Source organism: Coregonus clupeaformis, unplaced genomic scaffold (assembly GCF_020615455.1).
Source record: "Coregonus clupeaformis isolate EN_2021a unplaced genomic scaffold, ASM2061545v1 scaf0024, whole genome shotgun sequence".
Lineage (NCBI taxonomy): Eukaryota > Metazoa > Chordata > Actinopteri > Salmoniformes > Salmonidae > Coregonus > Coregonus clupeaformis.
Genome location: NW_025533479.1, coordinates 771,736 through 793,273, shown reverse-complemented (window position 1 = coordinate 793,273; position 21,538 = coordinate 771,736). Strand labels below are relative to the sequence as shown.

Here is a 21,538-nt window from a genome sequence, read left to right as displayed (position 1 = left end):
TCTGGGAGTCCTAACTGGACAAGCCTAATGGGAGGGATATGTAACATGAAAACTAGCTGTTATTCGCAGAGAGGTTTGAAACTCTTATTTGTTATTGGTCTATTAACGTATACCGCCTGGTGATGTCACCATGGAAGGCCAGAACTCCCTTCCACCAAAACAGGCTGACATTTCAGGAAGTCTATTCAAAGAGCTCTTACACTACTAAAAGGGAATTATCATACTTTTCACAATTTCACAGTATTATTCCAACCTCATAGTGTGGAAATATATATAAAACACAGGAAAATCATGTTATTGACTGCAATGGGCCTTTAAGGAGAATTAAAGGCAAAAAAAAGGTGGACATGCAAACGGACGGAAGATTCAACTATATCAGTAATATGATCATATTATTATCTTTACCAACCCTAAACCATAGAATAACTGCCATAGTATTCCAGTGTTAACCTCATTCAATTCAGTAGGATCCATACAAAGGTATGAAAACAAAATCTGACCCATGGAAATTCATGTCAAACTAAAGGTGCAGTGTCCCTGTCTGTTAGCAGACGACAGGCCTTGATGGGAGAGAGCAGTTATATCAGCCATCCAGTCTTGTCACCTCTGTGGCCGTGAAGGAAAAGAGACAAGGAAAGGAAGCATCCTAGAAGACGTTGGAGTAGCAGCTCTCACAGTGGACGGTCCCTTTGTGCAGGAACATGTTGAACAGAAAGTCTCCCATTGGCTTACTGCAAACACCACACTGCAACAACAACATAGTATATTGTTAATGTAACACAGCCAAGACTATATGAACGCTTCGGCTTAGTTCTAGTCTGCAATAATTTTACCTGCTAGCAACACGGCTGCTACACCACTGAAACAACCACTTTTACAACTACCGCAGCCACTACAGTTGATACAGGGTCAAAGTGTATAACCTATAAACATGATTGTAACCAGAGTTTAACATATAACATGTTAATAACCAGGTTTAGTTACCTTGAAGCAGGCCGGGTGGCAGGAGATGTTTAGGTGCTCGATGGTGATCTTGGCATCGTTGCCCACCTGCTCTCCACAATACGTACAGGCAGACGTCATGGTAGACCTAGTAGATGGGGGGGGAGGGGGTGTTCAGCATGGGACATAGCTCTATTCGGTCAAAGCCTGTATCTACAAGTTTCCAGCCAAGGCAAGACAAAATGGTACGCGTTTCCAGGGTTATTATAGTTTTGTGATTTAATATTAGTTATTCGTTTTTAGAGTTTTATTTGAAGTTTAATTTCAGTTGGTTTTCAGACTTTATTTACACTTTTTTATTTACTTTCAGTTTAATAAAAGCATTTCTGTTTCGGTTGTATATTATTTAGTTTCAGTTTTAGAAAGTAGCCTATTGGTGAGAGGCTAGGAGCCATTTCTGTTGTAGGCCTATAGTTTATACATAAGGTGATAGACATAACATCTCTGTATCTGTATCTGTGACAACATGAGCAGCGCCATTGAGGCCATCTCCATTTTGAAGTAGTACATTTACTTCTTCACTAGTAAAATGAATTGGCTGATCCCTCCTGATGACCCGGCTGTCACGACTCCAACCGGGTCATCATGTCATGCCAACCGGGTCATCGGGATGAAGTTGGGAGTCCCGCTCAGTTGACTAAATCAAAATGGTGAAAGTCCTCAATGTCGCTACCCATGCAAACACAGGCTTTTGGCCACTAGACTCCATACAACTCCGTGGCCTGGAAATAGGTTTGGTTAGGTTTAAATTATAAATCAATCCTAATGTGACTTGGATTTAAAGGATAAGTGCCTAGACTGGTGCAAGAAATATGGTGGAAGGAAACTCTCTTGCCCATGTTTACACCAAACCAATGCTTTTTTAACTTTAGTAGCAGATCGAGTACCTTTACCGTTATCTGACAGACAGAGAGAGGAAAAAAACAACAGATGAAGTCATGGCTCATTTTACATGTTATGTTTATGTAATATTAAACATGTCTCACTGACTAACCCCATGTCTCACTGACTAACCCCATGTCTCACTGACTAACCCCATGTCTCTCTGACTAACCCCATGTCTCACTGACTAACCCCATGTCTCACTGACTAAACCCCTTCAAATAGGGTTACTAGAAACAGCTGAAACAAAAGCAGCAAAAACACTTCTTCACAAATCTATCAGTTCATAGCCTGCCAGCCAGCCAGCCAGCCAGCCAGCCAGCCAGCCAGCCAGCCAGCCAGTCAGCCAGCCAGCCAGTGTGAGATTTTCTGGTTTAGAACTCTTGGGATGCAGGGGCAGACACCAGATCCAGTCCTACAGGACACAGCTTTGGATAAACAGCCATCCTGCCAGAACTGGAGAGGTGACTCTGTAAACATACCCCCCTTTACCTCTTCCAGGTATTTCCACAGCTCACACGGGGCACTTAATGCCCTGCCAGGTAACCCTCCGGCTGGACAGTGACAGTGATTCAGTATGCATGCAAAGCGCTCACACAGTGACGTCAGGAGGACCTGTGCCAACTGTTTTGCAACAGTAGTGACTGCAAGTGTACCTCAAGGTTGAGAAGGCACAGCAACACATCAGACAGCGACTGGCTGTCAGTTTGAAGTTGGTCGGTGTGGATTGCGAACGGCTCCAACAATTTGACAAGCTGTTCTAGCTTGGCCCAGTCACGCTCTGTGCTCACCCTCGGATTTCTTCCCTGTTAGCTAGTGATCGCTAATGACAGTGATGCACAAGCTATGTCTATTTGAAACATCGGCATTTACCTGCCAGATTCAGAAGCTCGAAAACCACATTAGGAAGAAAAAAAGCTTGAAAACCCCATTAGATTTTTGGCCAAAGTTTACATGAAAAAAAACTCTAACGTTTATTTTTTCAGTCAAAGATAATAGTTTTCATTTTTATGTCAGTTTACTAAATCGTTTTTCCAATTTTTGTTTTATTTTAGTTTCAGTTTTCATTTACTATAATAACCTGGGCGGCAGGTAGCTTAGTGGTTAAGAGCGTGGTACCAGTAACCGAAAGGTCGCTGGTTCTAATCCCCGAGCCGACTAGGTGAAAAATCTGTCGATGTGCCCTTGAGCAAGGCACTTAACCCTAATTGCTCCTGTAAGTCGCTCTGGATAAGAGCGTCTGCTAAATGACCAATTTTTTTTAATTTGAGGACCACTTCTTTGCCAATCTGAAGGAACCGGATAGGTGTAAGCAATAAAGTTTGATTTGAATATGGAGATGACCCCACTCCACCCATCTAGCCTTGTAGCTTCCTTCTGCCGTGTTGATTACACCTATCTGGGTTCCTTCAGATTTGAACAACAAGGGCCTAGGAGTTGTTTTCAAATGGAGGAGTGGACAAAAGTATTGTTACCTGGTGGAAGAGGAGGGGCTGCTGTAGAAATGGCTGCTAGAACTAGACGTTACATAGTCAGGATCGTCTCTAGTGTTGTGTTTGGTTAGGTCTGTAGCGTTCACATACTCCTTCAGATATACAAAACCCCTGAGAGAGGAGAGAGAGAAGGGTGGGGGTGGGGGGTGAAGGGTTGAGAGAGAGAGGTACTTATTGTAACCATCACATTGATAGTAACCATCACTACTATGGTAACTGTTATTACTCACTGTACTTCTAAAGTTATACCCCCATCCTTCTCATGATTCACTCACTTCTTGGACTCAGTGTCTGGTGACTTGGGTCTCTGGTTTGCAGAACTGTCCAAGGTGCTGGAGTAGGAGTTAGAACTAGAGGAAATAATATTGTATACCAGACAGTGTGTCAGGGTAGATTTGTTATTATGGGTGAAATAGAACATAGCAGATAAATAGAATGGGACAGGAAAACACAGGACAGGCTATACTGGGACAGTGAGGGAAAAAAGTATTTGATCCCCGGCTGATTTTGTACGTTTGCCCACTGACAAAGAAATGATCAGTATATAATTTTAATGGTAGGTTTATTTGAACAGTGAGAGACAGAATAACAACAAAAACATCCAGAAAAACGCATGTCAAAAATGTTATGAATTTATTTGCATTTTAATGAGGGAAATAAGTATTTGACCCCCTCTCAATCAGAAAGATTTCTGGCTCCCAGGTGTCTTTTATACAGGTAACGAGCTGAGATTAGGAGCACACTCTTAAAGGTAGTGCTCCTAATCTAAGCTTGTTACCTGTATAAAAGACACCTGTCCACAGAAGCAATCAATCAATCAGATTCCAAACTCTCCACCATGGCCAAGACCAAAGAGCTCTCCAAGGATGTCAAGGACAAGATTGTAGACCTACACAAGGCTGGAATGGGCTACAAGACCATCGCCAAGCAGCTTGGTGAGAAGGTGACAACAGTTGGTGCGATTATTCGCAAATGGAAGAAACACAAAAGAACTGTCAATCTCCCTCGGCCTGGGGCTCCATGCAAGATGCAAGATCTCACCTCGTGGAGTTGCAATGATCATGAGAACGGTGAGGAATCAGCCCAGAACTACACGGGAGGATCTTGTCAATGATCTCAAGGCAGCTGGGACCATAGTCACCAAGAAAACAATTGGTAACACACTACGCCGTGAAGGACTGAAATCCTGCAGCGCCCGCAAGGTCCCCCTGCTCAAGAAAGCACATATACAGGCCCGTCTGAAGTTTGCCAATGAACACCTGAATGATTCAGAGGAGAACTGGGTGAAAGTGTTGTGGTTAGATTAGACCAAAATCGAGCTGTTTGGCATCAACTCAACTCGCCCTGTTTGGAGGAGGAGGAATGCTGCCTATGGCCCCAAGAACACCATCCCCACCGTCAAACATGGAGGTGGAAACATTATGCTTTGGGTGTGTTTTTCTGCTAAGGGGACAGGACAACTTCACCGCATCAAAGGGACGATGGACGGGGCCATGTACCGTCAAATCTTGGGTGAGAACCTCCTTCCCTCAGCCAGGGCATTGAAAATGGGTCGTGGATGGGTATTCCAGCATGACAATGACCCAAAACACACGGCCAAGGCAACAAAGGAGTGGCTCAAGAAGAAGCATATTAAGGTCCTGGAGTGGCCTAGCCAGTCTCCAGACCTTAATCCCATAGAAAATCTGTGGAGGGAGTTGAAGGTTCGAGTTGCCAAACATCAGGCTCGAAACCTTAATGACTTGGAGAAGATCTGCAAAGAGGAGTGGGACAAAATCCCTCCTGAGATGTGTGCAAACCTGGTGGCCAACTACAAGAAACGTCTGACCTCTGTGATTGCCAACAAGGGTTTTGCCACCAAGTACTAAGTCATGTTTTGCAGAGGGGTCAAATACTTATTAGGCTCATTAAAATGCAAATCAATTTTTGACATGCGTTTTTCTGGATTTTTTTGTTGCTATTCTACCTCTCACTGTTCAAATAAACCTACCATTAAAATTATAGACTGATCATGTCTTTGTCAGAAGGCAAACGTACAAAATCAGCAGGGGATCAAATACTTTTTTCCCTCACTGTATGACCTCAGTGTCTCCTGGATAACCGGTATGTACTATGACCTCACAGTTTCTCCTGGATAACCGGTATGTACTATGACCTCACAGTTTCTCCTGGATAACCGGTATGTACTATGACCTCACAGTTTCTCCTGGATAACCGGTATGTACTATGACCCTCACAGTTTCTCCTGGATAACATGTATGTACTATGACCTCACAGTTTCTCCTGGATAACATGTATGTACTATGACCTCACAGTTTCTCCTGGATAACATGTATGTACTATGACCTCACAGTTTCTCCTGGATAACATGTATGTACTATGACCTCACAGTGTCTCCTGGATAACCTGTATGTACTATCACGGTAGACAACTCCATTGTGTCCTCCTCCCAGAGTGCAAGGAACCTTGGTGTGACCCTGCACAACACCCTTGTGTTATCTCCGCTAACATCAAAGCGGTGACCCAATCCTGCAGGTTCATGCTCTACAACATTTGCAGAATACGACCCTACTTTACACAGAAAGCGGCACAGGTCCTAATCCAGGCACTTGTCATCTCCCGTCTGGATTACTGCAACTCGCTGTTGGCTGGGCTCCCTGCCTGTGCCATTAAACCCCTACAACTCATCCAGAATGCCGCAGCCCGTCTGGTGTTCAACCTTCCCAAGTTCTCTCATGTCACCCCGCTCCTCCACACACTCCACTGGCTTCCAGTTGAAGCTCGCATCTACTACAAAACCATGGTGCTTGCCTACGGAGATGTGAGGGGAACGGCACCTCCTTACCTTCAGGCTCTGATCAGACCTTACACCCAAACGAGGGCACTACGTTCATCCACCTCTGGCCTGCTAGCCCCCCTACATCTACGGAAGCACAGTTCCCGCTCAGCACCGTCAAAGCTATTCGCTGCTCTGGCACCCCAATGGTGGAACAAGCTCCCCACGATGCCAGGACAGCGGAGTCACTGACCACCTTCTGGAGACACTTGAAACCCTAACTCTTTAAGGAATACCTGGAATAGTATAACAGTAATCCTTCTAACCCCCCATAAAGAAAAAATTTATAAATAAATAAAAAGAAAGTGGTTGTCCCACTGGCTATCCTAAGTTGAATGCACCAATTTGTAAGTCACTCTGGATAAGAGCGTCTGCTAAATGACTTAAATGTAAATGTAATGTACTATGACTCTCACAGTTTCTCCTGGATTCATCTTTAGTGTCCCCAAAATATCACATGTATTTGGTTTCCTATCTTACTACCAATAGATTCCTTACTATCATAGAGTCCCTACCCTATCTCCAACTACAACATGCATTAGGTTTCCCTTACCCCTTCCTTAGCACAGCAGCAAAGAGAATGTTGTAAAGATTTAGAGGAAACATGAAGAGATATTAAGATGTTGCTGTGTAAGACAGATAACATGACACACTCACCGGTCCATTGAAGGCTCTGGGTCTCTGTGATGGAGAGACAGTAATATCAGTCAGAACATCCACTTCTAGAGAATGGCTTCCAATAGCCACACTGAGCACAGACGTCAATTCAATGTCTATTCCACGTTGGTTCAACGTAATTTCATTGAAATGACGTGGAAACAATGTTGATTCAACTAGTGTGTGCCCAGTGGGTTCTCATCCAAGTCTCTAACTTGTCACTTCTTCTTCTAACTTGTCACTTCTCAACGGTGATGCTAAGCTGTGTGTCCAATAGACAACCAGCTAGACTTTTTGATTTCACTTCTCTGTGATGCTAAGCTTTATGGCTCCTTATAAAGAGTATGTCTCCTTCTACCAGTCATTCCCCCTTCCAGAGGTATGTAGATGAATGACAGGGATGATGTGTCTCTGGCTGCTTTACTGGCTAATAAAGGTGTGTTCTGACACTTCTTTCCTGTAGTGTTACCCTACCTTAACTGACCGACCTCTCCTCCCCTTCTAGTCATACTGCAGTTAACCATTACCTCACTCTTTCTTTCTCTATCACCTCTTTATTGGCATAGGAAACGTATGTTAACATTGCCAAAGCAAGTGAAGTAGAAAATAAACAAAAGTGAAATAAACAATAAAAAATGAACAGTAAATATTACACTCACAAAAGTTCCAAAATAATAAAGACATTTAAAATCTCTCTCTCTCTCTCTCTCTCTGACATGCTTCTAACATTATGCTGATAATGTTAGTAAATGATTAAAGGCATTGTGTTGTAAAATAAAGACTAGTAAGTCCTATAGGGATTGTAAAATGATAAAGGTCATACCTCTTCTCAGTCTCCTTCTCTTTATAGACAGTAGGTGCACTCCATCTATCCCATGGTGACTCACTCTCAGATGACCTACAACACACACACAAACAAACACAAACCATTAAGACATCATTCATACCACTCCCATAGCAAGATACAGTAACATCATGTACATAGTGATGGATGTAAAGAGATCCGTTTACTAGAGATGTAAGGGAAAGTGGTAACGGGTATATATCTGAACTATGTCCTATATACAGCAGCACCAGTTCAGTCTGTGGCTGAGGGTGTTACTGATGGAGGTTATAGAAAGAGGCTGAGGGTGTTACTGATGGAGGTTATAGAAAGAGGCTGAGGGTGTTACTGATGGAGGTTATAGAAAGAGGCTGAGGGTGTTACTGATGGAGGTTATAGAAAGAGGCTGAGGGTGTTACTGATGGAGGTTATAGAAAGAGGCTGAGGGTGTTACTGATGGAGGTTATAGAAAGAGGCTGAGGGTGTTACTGATGGAGGATATAGAAAGAGGCTGAGGGTGTTACTGATGGAGGTTATAGAAAGAGGCTGAGGGTGTTACTGATGGAGGTTATAGAAAGAGGCTGAGGGTGTTACTGATGGAGGTTATAGAAAGAGGCTGAGGGTGTTACTGATGGAGGTTATAGAAAGAGGCTGAGGGTGTTACTGATGGAGGTTATAGAAAGAGGCTGAGGGTGTTACTGATGGAGGTTATAGAAAGAGGCTGAGGGTGTTACTGATGGAGGTTATAGAAAGAGGCTGAGGGTGTGTGTGTGAGGAGTGATTCAGTGGTGGGGGGTTTCCAAAGCCTTTAATATAGAGATGGCTTACTGTTTCTGAACCGTGACCAGGGATACCTGTGGATCCTCCTGCTCCTCCTGCTCCTCATCCTCCTCATCCTCACTGACATGAGAGAACATAAAAGGCTTTTAGTACAACCCCCTGGGGTCATGGATGGATGGGTGGTTTGATGTGGGCTTGGGAGGTGGCAGTGTGGATCTATATAAGTGACGATCTGTGAGGAGGTTCATTCACCTCTTGTCTGTGGTAGTGATGGGGTTGACGTCCCAGGACCTCTTCCATGTCAGTCTGTAGAGAGAGAGAGAGAGAGAGAGAGAAAGAGAGAGAACACCACAGTTAGTCTGGAGACAGAGCTCAATTCTAACATTGGGGTTTACAAATATACACTAGTATAGGATGCACACAGTGAAACATTCAAATACCTTGTTGTGTTTGTGGTCCTGTCGATGGGGATAACGTCGTCTGCAAGGGCCTCCAACATATTTTCATTCACACTTTAAAACAGAAAACAGATTAAAACAGATAATTTAAAGCTCTGACTCGTCATGAGCAATGTGGATCCAAGTGTAAAAACGTCAATGAAAGTGATACAAGCACGTCTCTCAGTAGACCGGTACAGTATATCTATTTTATCTATTTATTTATTTTTGTACTTTTTAGCCCTTTTTCTCCCCAATTTCATGATGTCCAATTGGTAGTTACAGTCTTGTCCCATCGCTGCAACTCCGGTACGGACTCGGGAGAGGCGAAAGTCGAGAGCCATGCGTCCCCCGAAACACGACTCTGCCAAGCCGCACTGCTTCTTGACACACAGCTCGCTTAACCCGGAAGCCAGGAGGAAACACTGTACAACTGGTGACCGTGTCAGCGTGCATGCGCCCGGCCCGCCACAAGTAGTCGCTAGAGCGCGATGGGACAAGGACATCCCGGCCGGCCAAACCCTCCCCTAACCCAGACGACGCTGGGCCAATTGTGCGCCGCCTCATAGGTCTCCCGGTCGCCACACAGCCCGGATCGAACCCGGGTCTGTAGTGACGCCTCAAGCACTGCGATGCAGTGCCTTAGACCGCTGCGCCACTCGGGAGGCCCCAGGTACAGTATATATAACAGGTGGTCTCTCTCAGTAGACAGGTACAGTAGATCTCACCTGGAGTCAGTACTAGGGGTCGGACTGTCAGGGGCCACTACCTCGGTCGAGACACTATATCTGTTGAAATAATATAATTATATGGTACTGTTAGAATGAAACACATTGAAGTACAATAGTAGTAGATTTAGTAGTGGCAGGTAGTAGTATTAGTAGTAGTAGTAGTAGTAGTAGTAGTAGTAGTAGTAGTAGTAGATTTAGTAGTGACCGGTAGTAGTAGTAGTAGATTTAGTAGTGACCGGTAGTAGTAGTAGTAGTAGTAGATTTAGTAGTGACCGGTAGTAGTAGTAGTAGTAGTAGATTTAGTAGTGACCGGTAGTAGTAGTAGTAGTAGTAGATTTAGTAGTGACCGGTAGTAGTAGTAGTAGTAGATTTAGTAGTGACCGGTAGTAGTAGTAGTAGTATATTTAGTAGTGACCTGTAGTAGTAGTAGTAGTATATTTAGTAGTGACCGGTAGTAGTAGTAGTAGTAGTAGATTTAGTAGTGACCGGTAGTAGTAGTAGTAGTAGATTTAGTAGTGACCGGTAGTAGTAGTAGTAGTAGTAGATTTAGTAGTGACCGGTAGTAGTAGTAGTATTAGTATATTTAGTAGTGACCGGTAGTAGTAGTAGTAGTAGTAGATTTAGTAGTGACCGGTAGTAGTAGTAGTAGTAGTAGATTTAGTAGTGACCGGTAGTAGTAGTAGTAGTAGTATATTTAGTAGTGACCGGTAGTAGTAGTAGTAGTAGTAGATTTAGTAGTGACCGGTAGTAGTAGTAGTAGTAGTATATTTAGTAGTGACCGGTAGTAGTAGTAGTAGTAGTAGATTTAGTAGTGACCGGTAGTAGTAGTAGTAGTAGTAGTAGATTTAGTAGTGACCGGTAGTAGTAGTAGTAGTAGTAGATTTAGTAGTAACCGGTAGTAGTAGTAGTAGTAGATTTAGTAGTGGCAGGTAGTAGTAGTAGATTTAGTAGTGACCGGTAGTAGTAGTAGATTTAGTAGTGACCGGTAGTAGTAGTAGATTTAGTAGTGACCGGTAGTAGTAGTAGTAGTAGATTTAGTAGTGACCGGTAGTAGTAGTAGATTTAGTAGTGACCGGTAGTAGTAGTAGATTTAGTAGTGGCAGGTAGTAGTAGTAGATTTAGTAGTGACCGGTAGTAGTAGTAGATTTAGTAGTGACCGGTAGTAGTAGTAGATTTAGTAGTGACCGGTAGTAGTAGTAGATTTAGTAGTGGCAGGTAGTAGTAGTAGATTTAGTAGTGGCAGGTAGTAGTAGTAGATTTAGTAGTGGCCGGTAGTAGTAGTAGTAGTAGATTTAGTAGTGACCGGTAGTAGTAGTAGATTTAGTAGTGACCGGTAGTAGTAGTAGATTTAGTAGTGGCCGGTAGTAGTAGTAGATTTAGTAGTGGCAGGTAGTAGTAGTAGATTTAGTAGTGGCCGGTAGTAGTAGTAGTAGTGGATTTAGTAGTGACCGGTAGTAGTAGTAGATTTAGTAGTGGCAGGTAGTAGTAGTAGATTTAGTAGTGGCCGGTAGTAGTAGTAGTAGTAGATTTAGTAGTGGCCGGTAGTAGTAGTAGTAGTAGATTTAGTAGTGGCCGGTAGTAGTAGTAGTAGTAGATTTAGTAGTGACCGGTAGTAGTAGTAGATTTAGTAGCGGCAGGTAGTAGTAGTAGTAGTAGTAGATTTAGTAGTGACCGGTAGTAGTAGTAGATTTAGTAGTGACCGGTAGTAGTAGTAGATTTAGTAGTGGCAGGTAGTAGTAGTAGATTTAGTAGTGACAGGTAGTAGTAGATTTGAAAAACAATTTCACACTGATTTCGCTCTGAATCACTAACATGACATGATTAATTCTGATCTCATTGACTTGTGATGGAAGGAGAAGGGTGCAATATTATACTCTTTGAATGATAAACATGTGGAAAGATAGTGGAGAGGCAGACTGCAATTCAACCAAAACTGGTGTCCGGAAAGCCAGTGGCATTAGGAAAGACAATTGTTGTGATGTCAGACCCTATGTGTGTGTCATACTACATATCCTAGTAGTTTAAGATCAGGTGAGAGGTTAGAGGATAGAGGGAGAGGGTAGAGGCTAGGGGTAGAAGTTAAAGATTAGAGACTAGGGGGAGAGGGTAAAGGTTAGAGGCTAGGGGGAGAGGGGGAGAGGTAAAGGTTAGAGGCTAGGGGGAGAGGGTAAAGGTTAGAGGCTAGGGGGAGAGGGTAAAGGTTAGAGGCTAGGGGGAGAGGGTAAAGGTTAGAGGCTAGGGGGAGAGGGTAAAGGTTAGAGGCTAGGGGGAGAGGGGGAGAGGGTAAAGGTTAGAGGCTAGGGGGAGAGGGGGAGAGGGTAAAGGTTAGAGGCTAGGGGGAGAGGGTAAAGGTTAGAGGCTAGGGGGAGAGGGGGAGAGGGTAAAGGTTAGAGGCTAGGGGGAGAGGGTAAAGGTTAGAGACTAGGGGGAGAGGGTAAAGGTTAGAGGCTAGGGGGAGAGTGGGAGAGGGTAAAGGTTAGAGGCTAGGGGGAGAGGGTAAAGGTTAGAGGCTAGGGGGAGAGGGTAAAGTTAAAGAGGCTAGGGGGAGAGGGTAAAGGTTAGAGTCTAGGGGGAGAGGGGGAGAGGGTAAAGGTTAGAGGCTAGGGGGAGAGGGTAAAGGTTAGAGTCTAGGGGGAGAGGGTAAAGGTTAGAGGCTAGGGGGAGAGGGTAAAGGTTAGAGGCTAGGGGGAGAGGGTAAAGGTTAGAGGCTAGGGGGAGAGGGTAAAGGTTAGAGACTAGGGGAGAGGGTAAAGGTTAGAGGCTAGGGGAGAGGGTAAAGGTTAGAGACTAGGGGGAGAGGGTAAGGTTAGAGGCTAGGGGGAGAGGGTAAAGGTTAGAGACTAGGGGGAGAGGGTAAAGGTTAGAGGCTAGGGGGAGGGTAAAGGTTAGAGGCTAGGGGAGAGGGTAAAGGTTAGAGACTAGGGGAGAGGGTAAAGGTTAGAGGCTAGGGGGAGAGGAGAGGGTAAAGGTTAGAGACTAGGGGGAGAGGGTAAAGGTTAGAGGCTAGGGGGAGAGGGTAAAGGTTAGAGGCTAGGGGGAGAGGGTAAAGGTTAGAGGCTAGGGGGAGAGGGTAAGGTTAGAGAGCTAGGGGGAGAGGGTAGGTTAGAGGCTAGGGGGAGGGGTAAAGGTTAGAGGCTAGGGGGAGAGGGTAAAGGTTAGAGGCTAGGGGGAGAGGGTAAAGGTTAGAGGCTAGGGGGAGAGGGTAAAGGTTAGAGGCTAGGGGGAGAGGGTAAGGTTAGAGGCTAGGGGAGAGGGGAGAGGGTAAAGTTAGAGGCTAGGGGGGGAGAGTAAAGGTTAGAGGCTAGGGGGAGAGGGTAAGGTTAGAGGCTAGGGGGAGAGGGTAAAGGTTAGAGGCTAGGGGGAGAGGTTAGGGTAAAGGTTAGAGGCTAGGGGGAGAGGGTAGAAAGGTTAGAGACTGAGGGGGAGAGGGTAAAGGTTAGAGACTAGGGGAGAGGGGGAGAATAAGGTTAGAGGCTAGGGGGAGAGGGAGTAAAGGTTAGAGCTAGGGGAGAGGGGAGAGGGTAAAGGTTAGGAGGCTAGGGGAGGGGTAAGGTTAGAGCTAGGGGAGAGGGTAAAGGTTGGAGGCTAGGGGGGAGAGGTAAGGTTAGAGGCTAGGGGGAGAGGGTAAAGGTTAGAGCTAGGGGGAGGGTAAGGTTAGAGGCTAGGGGGAGAGGGTAGAAGGTTAGAGGCTAGGGGAGAGGTAGGTTGAGCTAGGGGGAGAAGGGTAAGGTTAGAGGCTAGGGGGAGAGGGTAAGGTTAGAGGCTAGGGGAGAGGGGTGAGAGGCTAGGGGGAGAGGGTAAAGGTTAGGGCTGGAGAGGGTAAAGGTTAGAGGCTAGGGGGGAGAGGGTAAAGGTTAGAGGCTAGGGGGAGAGGGGTAAAGGTTAGAGACTAGGGGGAGAGGGTAAAGGTTAGAGGCTAGGGGGAGAGGGTGAAGGTTAGAGGCTAGGGGAGAGGGAGAGGTTAAGGTTAGAGACTGGGGAGAGGTAAGGTTAGAGGCTAGGGAGAGGGTAAAGGTTAGAGGCTAGGGGGGGAGAGGGGGGTAAAGGTTAGAGGCTAGGGGAGAGGGTAAAGGTTAGAGGCTAGGGGAGAGGGTAAGGTTAGAGGCTAGGGGAGGGAGGTAAGGTTAGAGCTAGGGGGAGAGAGTTAGACTAGGGGAGAGGGTAAAGGTTAGAGGCTAGGGGGAGAGGGTAAAGGTTAGAGGCTAGGGGGAGAGGGTAAAGGTTAGAGGCTAGGGGGAGAGGGTAAAGGTTAGAGACTAGGGGGAGAGGGTAAAGGTTAGAGGCTAGGGGGAGAGGGAGAGAGTAGGTTAGGGCTGGGGAGAGGGTAAAGTTAGAGGCTAGGGGGAGAGGGTAAGGGTTAGAGGCTAGGGGGAGAGGGTAAAGGTTAGAGGCTAGGGGGAGAGGGTAAAGGTTAGAGGCTAGGGGAGGAGGGTAAGAGTTAGAGGCTAGGAGAGGGTAAAGGTTAGAGGCTAGGGGGAGAGGGTAAAGGTTAGGAGGCTAGGGGGAGAGGGTAAAGGTTAGAGGCTGAGAGGGTAAGGGTTAGAGGCTAGGGGGAGAGAGTAAAGGTTAGAGGCTAGGGGGAGAGGGTAAAGGTTAGAGACTAGGGGGAGAGGGTAAAGGTTAGAGACTAGGGGGAGAGGGTAAAGGTTAGAGGCTAGGGGGAGAGGGTAAAGGTTAGAGGCTAGGGGGAGAGGGGGAGAGGGTAAAGGTTAGAGTGGGGGAGAGGGTAAGGTTTAGAGGCTAGGGGAGAGGGTAAAGGTTAGAGGCTAGGGGGAGAGGGTAAAGGTTAGGAGGCTAGGGGAGAGGGTAAAGGTTAGAGGCTAGGGGAGAGGGTAAGGTTAGGACTGGGGAGAGGGTAAAGGTTAGAGACTAGGGGAGAGGGTAAAGGTTAGAGACTAGGGGGAGAGGGTAAAGGTTAGAGGCTAGGGGGAGAGGGGGGTAAAGGTTAGAGGCTAGGGGGAGAGGGTAAAGGTTAGAGACTAGGGGGAGAGGGTAAGGTTAGAGGCTAGGGGGGGGGTAAAGGTTAGAGCTAGGGGGAGAGGGGAGGTTAAAGGTCTAGGGGGAGAGGGTAAAGGTTAGAGGCTAGGGGGAGAGGGTAAAGGTTAGAGGCTAGGGGGAGAGGGTAAAGGTTAGAGACTAGGGGGAGAGGGTAAAGGTTAGAGGCTAGGGGGAGAGGGTAAGGTTGAGGCTGGGGAAGTAAGGTTAGAGGCTAGGGGGAGAGGGTAAAGGTTAGAGACTAGGGGGAGAGGGTAAAGGTTAGAGACTAGGGGGAGAGGGTAAAGGTTAGAGGCTGGGGGGTAAGGTTAGAGCTAGGGGAGAGGGTAAAGGTTAGAGGCTAGGGGGAGGGTAAAGGTTAGAGGCTAGGGGGGTGAGTTAGAGGCTGAGGGGAGAGGGTAAAGGTTAGAGGCTAGGGGGAGAGGGTAAGGTTAGAGGCTAGGGGGAGAGGGTAAAGGTTAGAGACTAGGGGGAGAGGGTAAAGGTTAGAGGCTGGGGGAGAGGGTAAGGTTAGAGGCTAGGGGGAGAGGGTAAAGGTTAGAGACTAGGGGAGAGGGTAAAGGTTAGAGGCTAGGGGGTAAGGTTAGAGTCTGGGGAGAGGTAAAGTTGGGGAGGCTAGGGGAGAGGGTAAAGAGTTAGAGGCTAGGGGGAGAGGGTAAAGGTTAGAGTCTAGGGGGAGAGGGTAAAGGTTAGAGGCTAGGGGAGAGGGAGAGGGTTAAGGTTAGCGAGACTAGGGAGAGGGTAAAGGTTAGAGGCTAGGGGGAGAGGGTAGGGTTAGAGTCTAGGGGGAGAGGGTAAAGGTTAGAGGCTAGGGGAGAGGGTAAAGGTTAGAGGCTAGGGGGAGAGGGTAAAGGTTAGAGGCTAGGGGGAGAGGGTAAAGGTTAGAGGCTAGGGGGAGAGGGTAAAGGTTAGAGGCTAGGGGGAGAGGGTAAAGGTTAGAGGCTAGGGGGAGAGGGTAAAGGTTAGAGGCTAGGGGGAGAGGGTAAAGGTTAGAGGCTAGGGGAGAGGGTAAGGTTAGAGACTAGGGGGAGAGGTAAAGGTTAGAGGCGAGGGGGAGAGGGTAAAGGTTAGAGGCTAGGGGGAGAGGGTAAAGGTTAGAGACTAGGGGGAGAGGGGACTGAGCTGAGAGAACTGGCTGCTCTACGGACTGAGCTGAGAGAACTGGCTGCTCTACGGACTGAGCTGAGAGAACTTAAAGAGGCAGACATGGCACTGAAGGAGGAGGTGAGAAAGCGAGAGGTTTGACAGAGAGCAGGACACTTCCCCAGAGAAGCCAGCAGAACAGCCCACCTCAGACCCGGACCTCAACCTCAACACCACAATGGGACAGACAACACAGGACCCACAAATAATTGAAATTGAGATACACACATGCGCTGTGATGTATGGAGGAATGAATGAGTGTCTGATATAAGGGGTCTCCTCTTTTCCTACCTGTCTGATCCACTGAGAAGCTCTTGACTCCAAAATCCTGGGCTGGGAGGGATGGGCTCTACCAACTCTTCTTCTAGACTACACATAAAGGAGGGGAGGGGAGGGGAGGGGAGGAGAGGGGAAAATAGCATTAAAAGGCTTATATTGCCACCAAAATAGTTGGGAAGAGATTTTTGATGTACCGATTCCATGGCACATGGTTTATGAACTGATACACAAAATGACGCCAGATTGGGGCGAAAGTTCACCTTCCAACAGGACAACGAGTCTTCTTGGGTATGACGCTACAAGCTTGGCACACCTGTATTTGGGGAGTTTCTCCCATTCTTCTCTGCAGATCCTCTCAAGCTCTGTCAGATTAGATGGGGAGCGTCGCTGCACAGCTATTTTCAGGTCTCTCCAGAGATGTTCGATCGGGTTCAAGTCCGGGCTCTGGCTGGGCCACTCAAGGACATTCAGAGATTTGTCCCGAAGCCCCTCCTGCGTTGTCGTGGCTGTGTGCTTAGGGTCATTGTCCTGTTGGAAGGTGAACCTTTGCCCCAGTCTGAGATCCTGAGCACTCTGGAGCAGGTTTTCATCAAGGATCTCTCTATACTTTGCTTGGTTCATCTTTCCCTCAATCCTGACTAGTCTCCCAGTCCCTGTCGCTGAAAAACATCCCCACAGCATGATGCTGCCACCACCATGCTTCACCGTAGGGATGGTGCCAGGTTTCCTCCAGACGTGATGCTTGGCATTCAGGCCAAAGAGTTCAATCTTGGTTTCATCAGACCAGAGAATCTTATTTATCATGGTCTGAGAGTCCTTTAGGTGCCTTTTGGCAAACTCCAAGCGGCTGTCATGTGGCTTCCGTCTGGCCACTCTACCATAAAGGCCTGATTGGTGGAGTGCTGCAGATATGGTTGTCCTTCTGCAAGGTTCTCCCATCTCCACAGAGGAATTCCGGAGCTCTGTCAGAGTGACCATCAGGTTCATGGTCACCTCCCTGACCAAGGCACTTCTCCCCCGATTGCTCAGTTTGGCCGGGAGGCCAGCTCTAGGAAGAGACTTGACGGTTCCAAACGTCTTCCATTTAAGAATGATGGAGGCCTCTGTGTTATTGGGGACCTTCAACCTGCAGCCATTTTTTGGTACCCTTCCCCAGATCTGTGCCTCGACACAATCCTGTCTCGGACCTCTACGGACAATTCCTTCGATCTCATGGCTTGGTTTTGACTCTGTCAACTGTGGGACCTTAAATAGACAGGTGTGTGCCTTTCCAAATCAATTGAATTTACCACAGGTGGACTCCAATCAAGTTGTAGAAACATCTCAAGGATGCACCTGAGCTCAAGTTCGAGTCTCATAGCAAAGGGTCTGAATACTTATGTATTTCTGTTTTACATTTTTCATACATTTGCAGAAATGTCTAAAAACCTGTTTTGTCTTTGTCAATATGGGGTATTGTGTGTAGATTGATGAGGAATTATTTTTATTTAATCCATTTTAGAATTGTATTTATATATTTATTTTATTTTACCTTTATTTAACTAGACAAGTCAGTTAAGAACAAATTCTTATTTACAATGACGGCCTACACCGGCCAAACCCGGACGACGCTGGGCCAATTGTGCGCCGCCCTATGGGACTCCCAATCACGGCCGGTTGTGATACAGCCTGGAATCTAACCATCTAGGAATCAAACTGTACAACTGACTCCTGGATTTTCTCTGGGGTGGACAAACTTTAATAGTCTCACCCAGAGCTGTATATAGCCTACCCATTAACACTACACACACTGTGGTGCAACATATCTGATCATTGTAGTCTGTACTTATTCAAATGAATAGATATATTAATGAATCAATACCGTACCTGGATGAACCTGTGTCGAAGGAGATAAGTGTGTCCGACAGGGCTGTCAGAGTGTCCACTGGGGCAGGATCCGTCTTCACTGAGTTATATGGGACAGGGGACACTAATACAGGGTACACTGGGGGGACGTCTTTCAACGGGACACCACTCTCTGGGGACAACTTTTTCATCACCTCAACTGTCAACTCAGGAAGTGGAGTAGCCATTTTGGTACACCCTGGCTTCACTGCTGGGGTGTCAACTATGACGGGGGCTGGAAGGAGGACGTCTTTCACACATACAGTAGGGACGTCTTTCACAGATACAGGAGAGACAGCTTTCACACATACAGGAGGGACGTCTTTCACACATACAGGAGAGACGGCTTTCACAGATACAGGAGGGACGTCTTTCACAGATACAGGAGGCGTCTTTCACAGATACAGGAGAGACAGCTTTCACAGATACAGGAGAGACGTCTTTCACAGATACAGGAGAGACAGCTTTCACACATACAGGAGAGACGTCTTTCACACATACAGGAGAGACGGCTTTCACAGATACAGGAGGGACGTCTTTCACAGATACAGGAGAGACGTCTTTCACAGATACAGGAGAGACAGCTTTCACAGATACAGGAGAGACGTCTTTCACAGATACAGGAGAGACAGCTTTCACAGATACAGGAGAGACGTCTTTCACACATACAGGAGAGACCTCTTTCACAGATACAGGAGAGACAGCTTTCACAGATACAGGAGAGACATCTTTCACGCATACAGGAGGGGTGTCTTTCACACATACAGGAGAGACAGCTTTCCCAGATACAGGAGGGACGTCTTTCACACATACAGGAGAGACAGCTTTCACAGATACAGGAGAGATGTCTTTCACACATACAGGAGGGACGTCTTTCCCAGATACAGGGGAGACGCCTTTCACAGATGGTGCAGCTGTTTCTTTGGGGACAGAGGGAGTCTCAGTGAAGACAGAGTCATCATTGTCTGTGATCACCACCCTTTAGACACACAAGAAACAACATGTCAGAAAAACAAAACATCTCCAGTCAAGCCTTTCATTTCAGACAACATCGTCATTTTCCATGAGGGACAAAACAGGACAGGACAGTCCATTGAGAGGCATCAGTTACCTTTTAGCCACAAAAGATGGAACATCTGGGGTCGGGGAGGTTTCTGGTGGTTTATCTGCAGAACTGTCAGGTGAACAGGAGATAAGACACAAACAGGGGAATAGAGAGATGGAAAGAGGAGGAGAGAGAGACAGACAAAGAGAAGAGCTAGAGAGAGGGAGGGAGAGGGAGAGAAAAGGAGAGAGAGCTATATAACCAGTCACATACTCGTATTTCTTGGCAGCTGAGAGGACGTAGGAGCGTTGTTGGACTGAGGAGCTCCTGAGCACGTCCATGGCTGCTTCCTCTCTGATGGACAGATGGAGAGAGCGAGACGGAGAAAGACGGAGAGAGAAAGAGGGAGAGACAGAGAGAGAGAGAGAGAGAGACAGAGAGGAGAGAGAGAGAGAGAGAGAGAGAGAGAGAGAGAGAGAGAGAGAGAGAGGGAAAGAAAGAGATGAGACTTGTTTTTCCTTTACGTCTATTTTCGGAGGTAAAATAAGAGTTTCGTAGGCTGCATCTGAAATGGCACTCTGTTAAAAGTAGAGCTCTATAAAGGGAAAAGGGTGCCATTTGGGATGCATTTTGTGTGTCTCTCACCGTTTCTCCTTCTCCTCTGGGGAAAGCTGGTCCTCAGTTTGAACTGAGAGGTTTGTGGTGGGACGCACTGTGTGAGGAACTCTGGAGGGAATGACACACACACACATACACATACACACAAACACACACACAAACACACTTATCAAACACATCCCCTTAAGTCACTACAGTTATCTCTGACAATCCTTTAGCACACACAGTGTCACACACTCGAGCACGTTTACTGAGTTTAGTAGATCTCTGACATCACTGCTGCCAGTAGAGCTCTGACATCACTGCTGCCAGTAGAGCTCTGACATCACTGCTGCCAGTAGAGCTCTGACATCACTGCTGCCAGTAGAGCTCTGACATCACTGCTGCCAGTAGAGCTCTGATATCACTGCTGCCAGTGAATCTCTGACATTACTTTATTTACCTGAAGCTATTGGATGTAGATGAGGTGGCAGCAGGCTTGGTGTCTGTCTTGGTGAAAACCCCTCTGACAGAATAGAAAATGTTATTCATTCACCTTTTATATTATTCACAATTAATGAATTTAATATATTGAATATGCTGTTGATCAAGTGATGCAATGGTGGAGGTCTGTTATACCTGATAAGGTATCCTGGAGATGGTGCTCTAGATTTAGGAAAGAGAACCAAAGGTCCGTTTATGATGAAGAGCACGTTTTGTTGTTTGTGTTTTGAGGTGGGTGTCAGCGTGTAGTGTTGAGGTGGGTGTCAGTGTCTAGTGTTGAGGTGAGTGTCAGTGTGTAGTGTTGAGGTGGGTGTCAGTGTGTAGTGTTGAGGTGGGTGTCAGTATGTACTGTTGAGGTGGGTGTCAGTATGTAGTGTTGAGGTGGGTGTCAGTGTGTAGTGTTGAGGTGGGTGTCAGTATGTAGTGTTGAGGTGGGTGTCAGTATGTAGTGTTGAGGTGGGTGTCAGTATGTAGTGTTGAGGTGGGTGTCAGTGTGTAGTGATGAGGTGGGTGTCAGTGTGTAGTGTTGAGGTGGGTGTCAGTGTGTAGTGTTGAGGTGGGGTGTCAGTATGTAGTGTTGAGGTGGAGTGTCAGTATGTAGTGTTGAGGTGGGTGTCAGTGTGTAGTGTTGAGGTGGGGTGTCAGTGTGTAGTGTTGAGGTGGGTGTCAGTGTGTAGTGTTGAGGTGGGGTGTCAGTATGTAGTGTTGAGGTGGGTGTCAGTGTGTAGTGTTGAGGTGGGTGTCAGTGTGTAGTGTTGAGTGTGGGTGTCAGTGTGTAGTTTGGGGTGGGGTTGTCGTGTGTAGTGTTGAGGTGGGTGTCAGTGTGTAGTGTTGAGGTGGGGTGTCAGTATGTAGTGTTGAGGTGGGTGTCAGTGTGTAGTGATGAGGTGGGTGTCAGTATGTAGTGTTGAGGTGGGTTGTCAGTTTTTACCTTTCTTCTGCAGGTCTGGGGGAGGGAGGGGTCTTGGATGTGGGAGAGGACATTGGGCTGGTGTCTATAGGGGCTCCATTGATTCCTCTCTTCTCCATCCTTCGGGGGGGGGGGTTGATCATCCATACTAACCTCATTCCACAGGTTAATTGCTACCACACAGAGAGAGATCTGGCAGTAAGTCAACACTGATATGAGTCTAACTTCATCCTAAAGACTTAGTTTGTCTGTCTGTCTGTCTGTCTGACCATGGTTTCTCCTGTCTGTCTGTCTGACCATGGTTTCTCCTGTCTGTCTGTCTGTCTGTCTGTCTGTCTGTCTGTCTGTCTGACCATGGTTTCTCCTGTCTGTCTGTCTGTCTCACCATGGTTTCTCCTGTCTGTGTCTGTCTGTCTCACCATGGTTTCTCCTGTCTGTCTGTCTGTCTGACCATGGTTTTTCCTGTCTGTCTGTCTGTCTGGCTGTCTGTCTGGCTGTCTGTCTGTCTGTCTGACCATGGTTTCTCCTGTCTGTCTTTCT

At 46.7% G+C, this 21,538-nt stretch overlaps 2 protein-coding genes across 2 annotated transcripts; both read right to left on the bottom strand.

Annotated features, from left to right (window-relative positions):
• Positions 1–101: 101 nt before the first annotated feature.
• LOC121531258 (zinc finger protein 185) lies at positions 102–18,321 on the bottom strand. Its single transcript, XM_045212564.1, has 12 exons — positions 17,925–18,321; positions 16,071–16,148; positions 9,639–9,698; positions 8,914–8,985; positions 8,726–8,779; positions 8,522–8,593; positions 7,694–7,768; positions 6,871–6,894; positions 3,653–3,727; positions 3,360–3,488; positions 985–1,090; positions 102–745 (listed from the first exon to the last, which is right to left on the bottom strand). The coding sequence occupies exons 1-12, from the start codon at positions 18,128–18,130 to the stop codon at positions 647–649; spliced, it is 1,050 nt and encodes a 349-aa protein (XP_045068499.1). The 5' UTR covers positions 18,131–18,321; the 3' UTR covers positions 102–646.
• On the bottom strand, positions 18,292–21,117 carry LOC123483095 (proteoglycan 4-like). The gene is made up of 8 exons (XM_045212568.1): positions 21,020–21,117; positions 20,224–20,250; positions 20,048–20,110; positions 19,633–19,713; positions 19,261–19,341; positions 19,054–19,116; positions 18,396–18,921; positions 18,292–18,312 (listed from the first exon to the last, which is right to left on the bottom strand). Exons 1-8 carry the CDS (start codon positions 21,115–21,117, stop codon positions 18,292–18,294), a joined length of 960 nt encoding a protein of 319 aa, XP_045068503.1.
• Between the last annotated feature and the right edge of the window lie 421 nt (positions 21,118–21,538).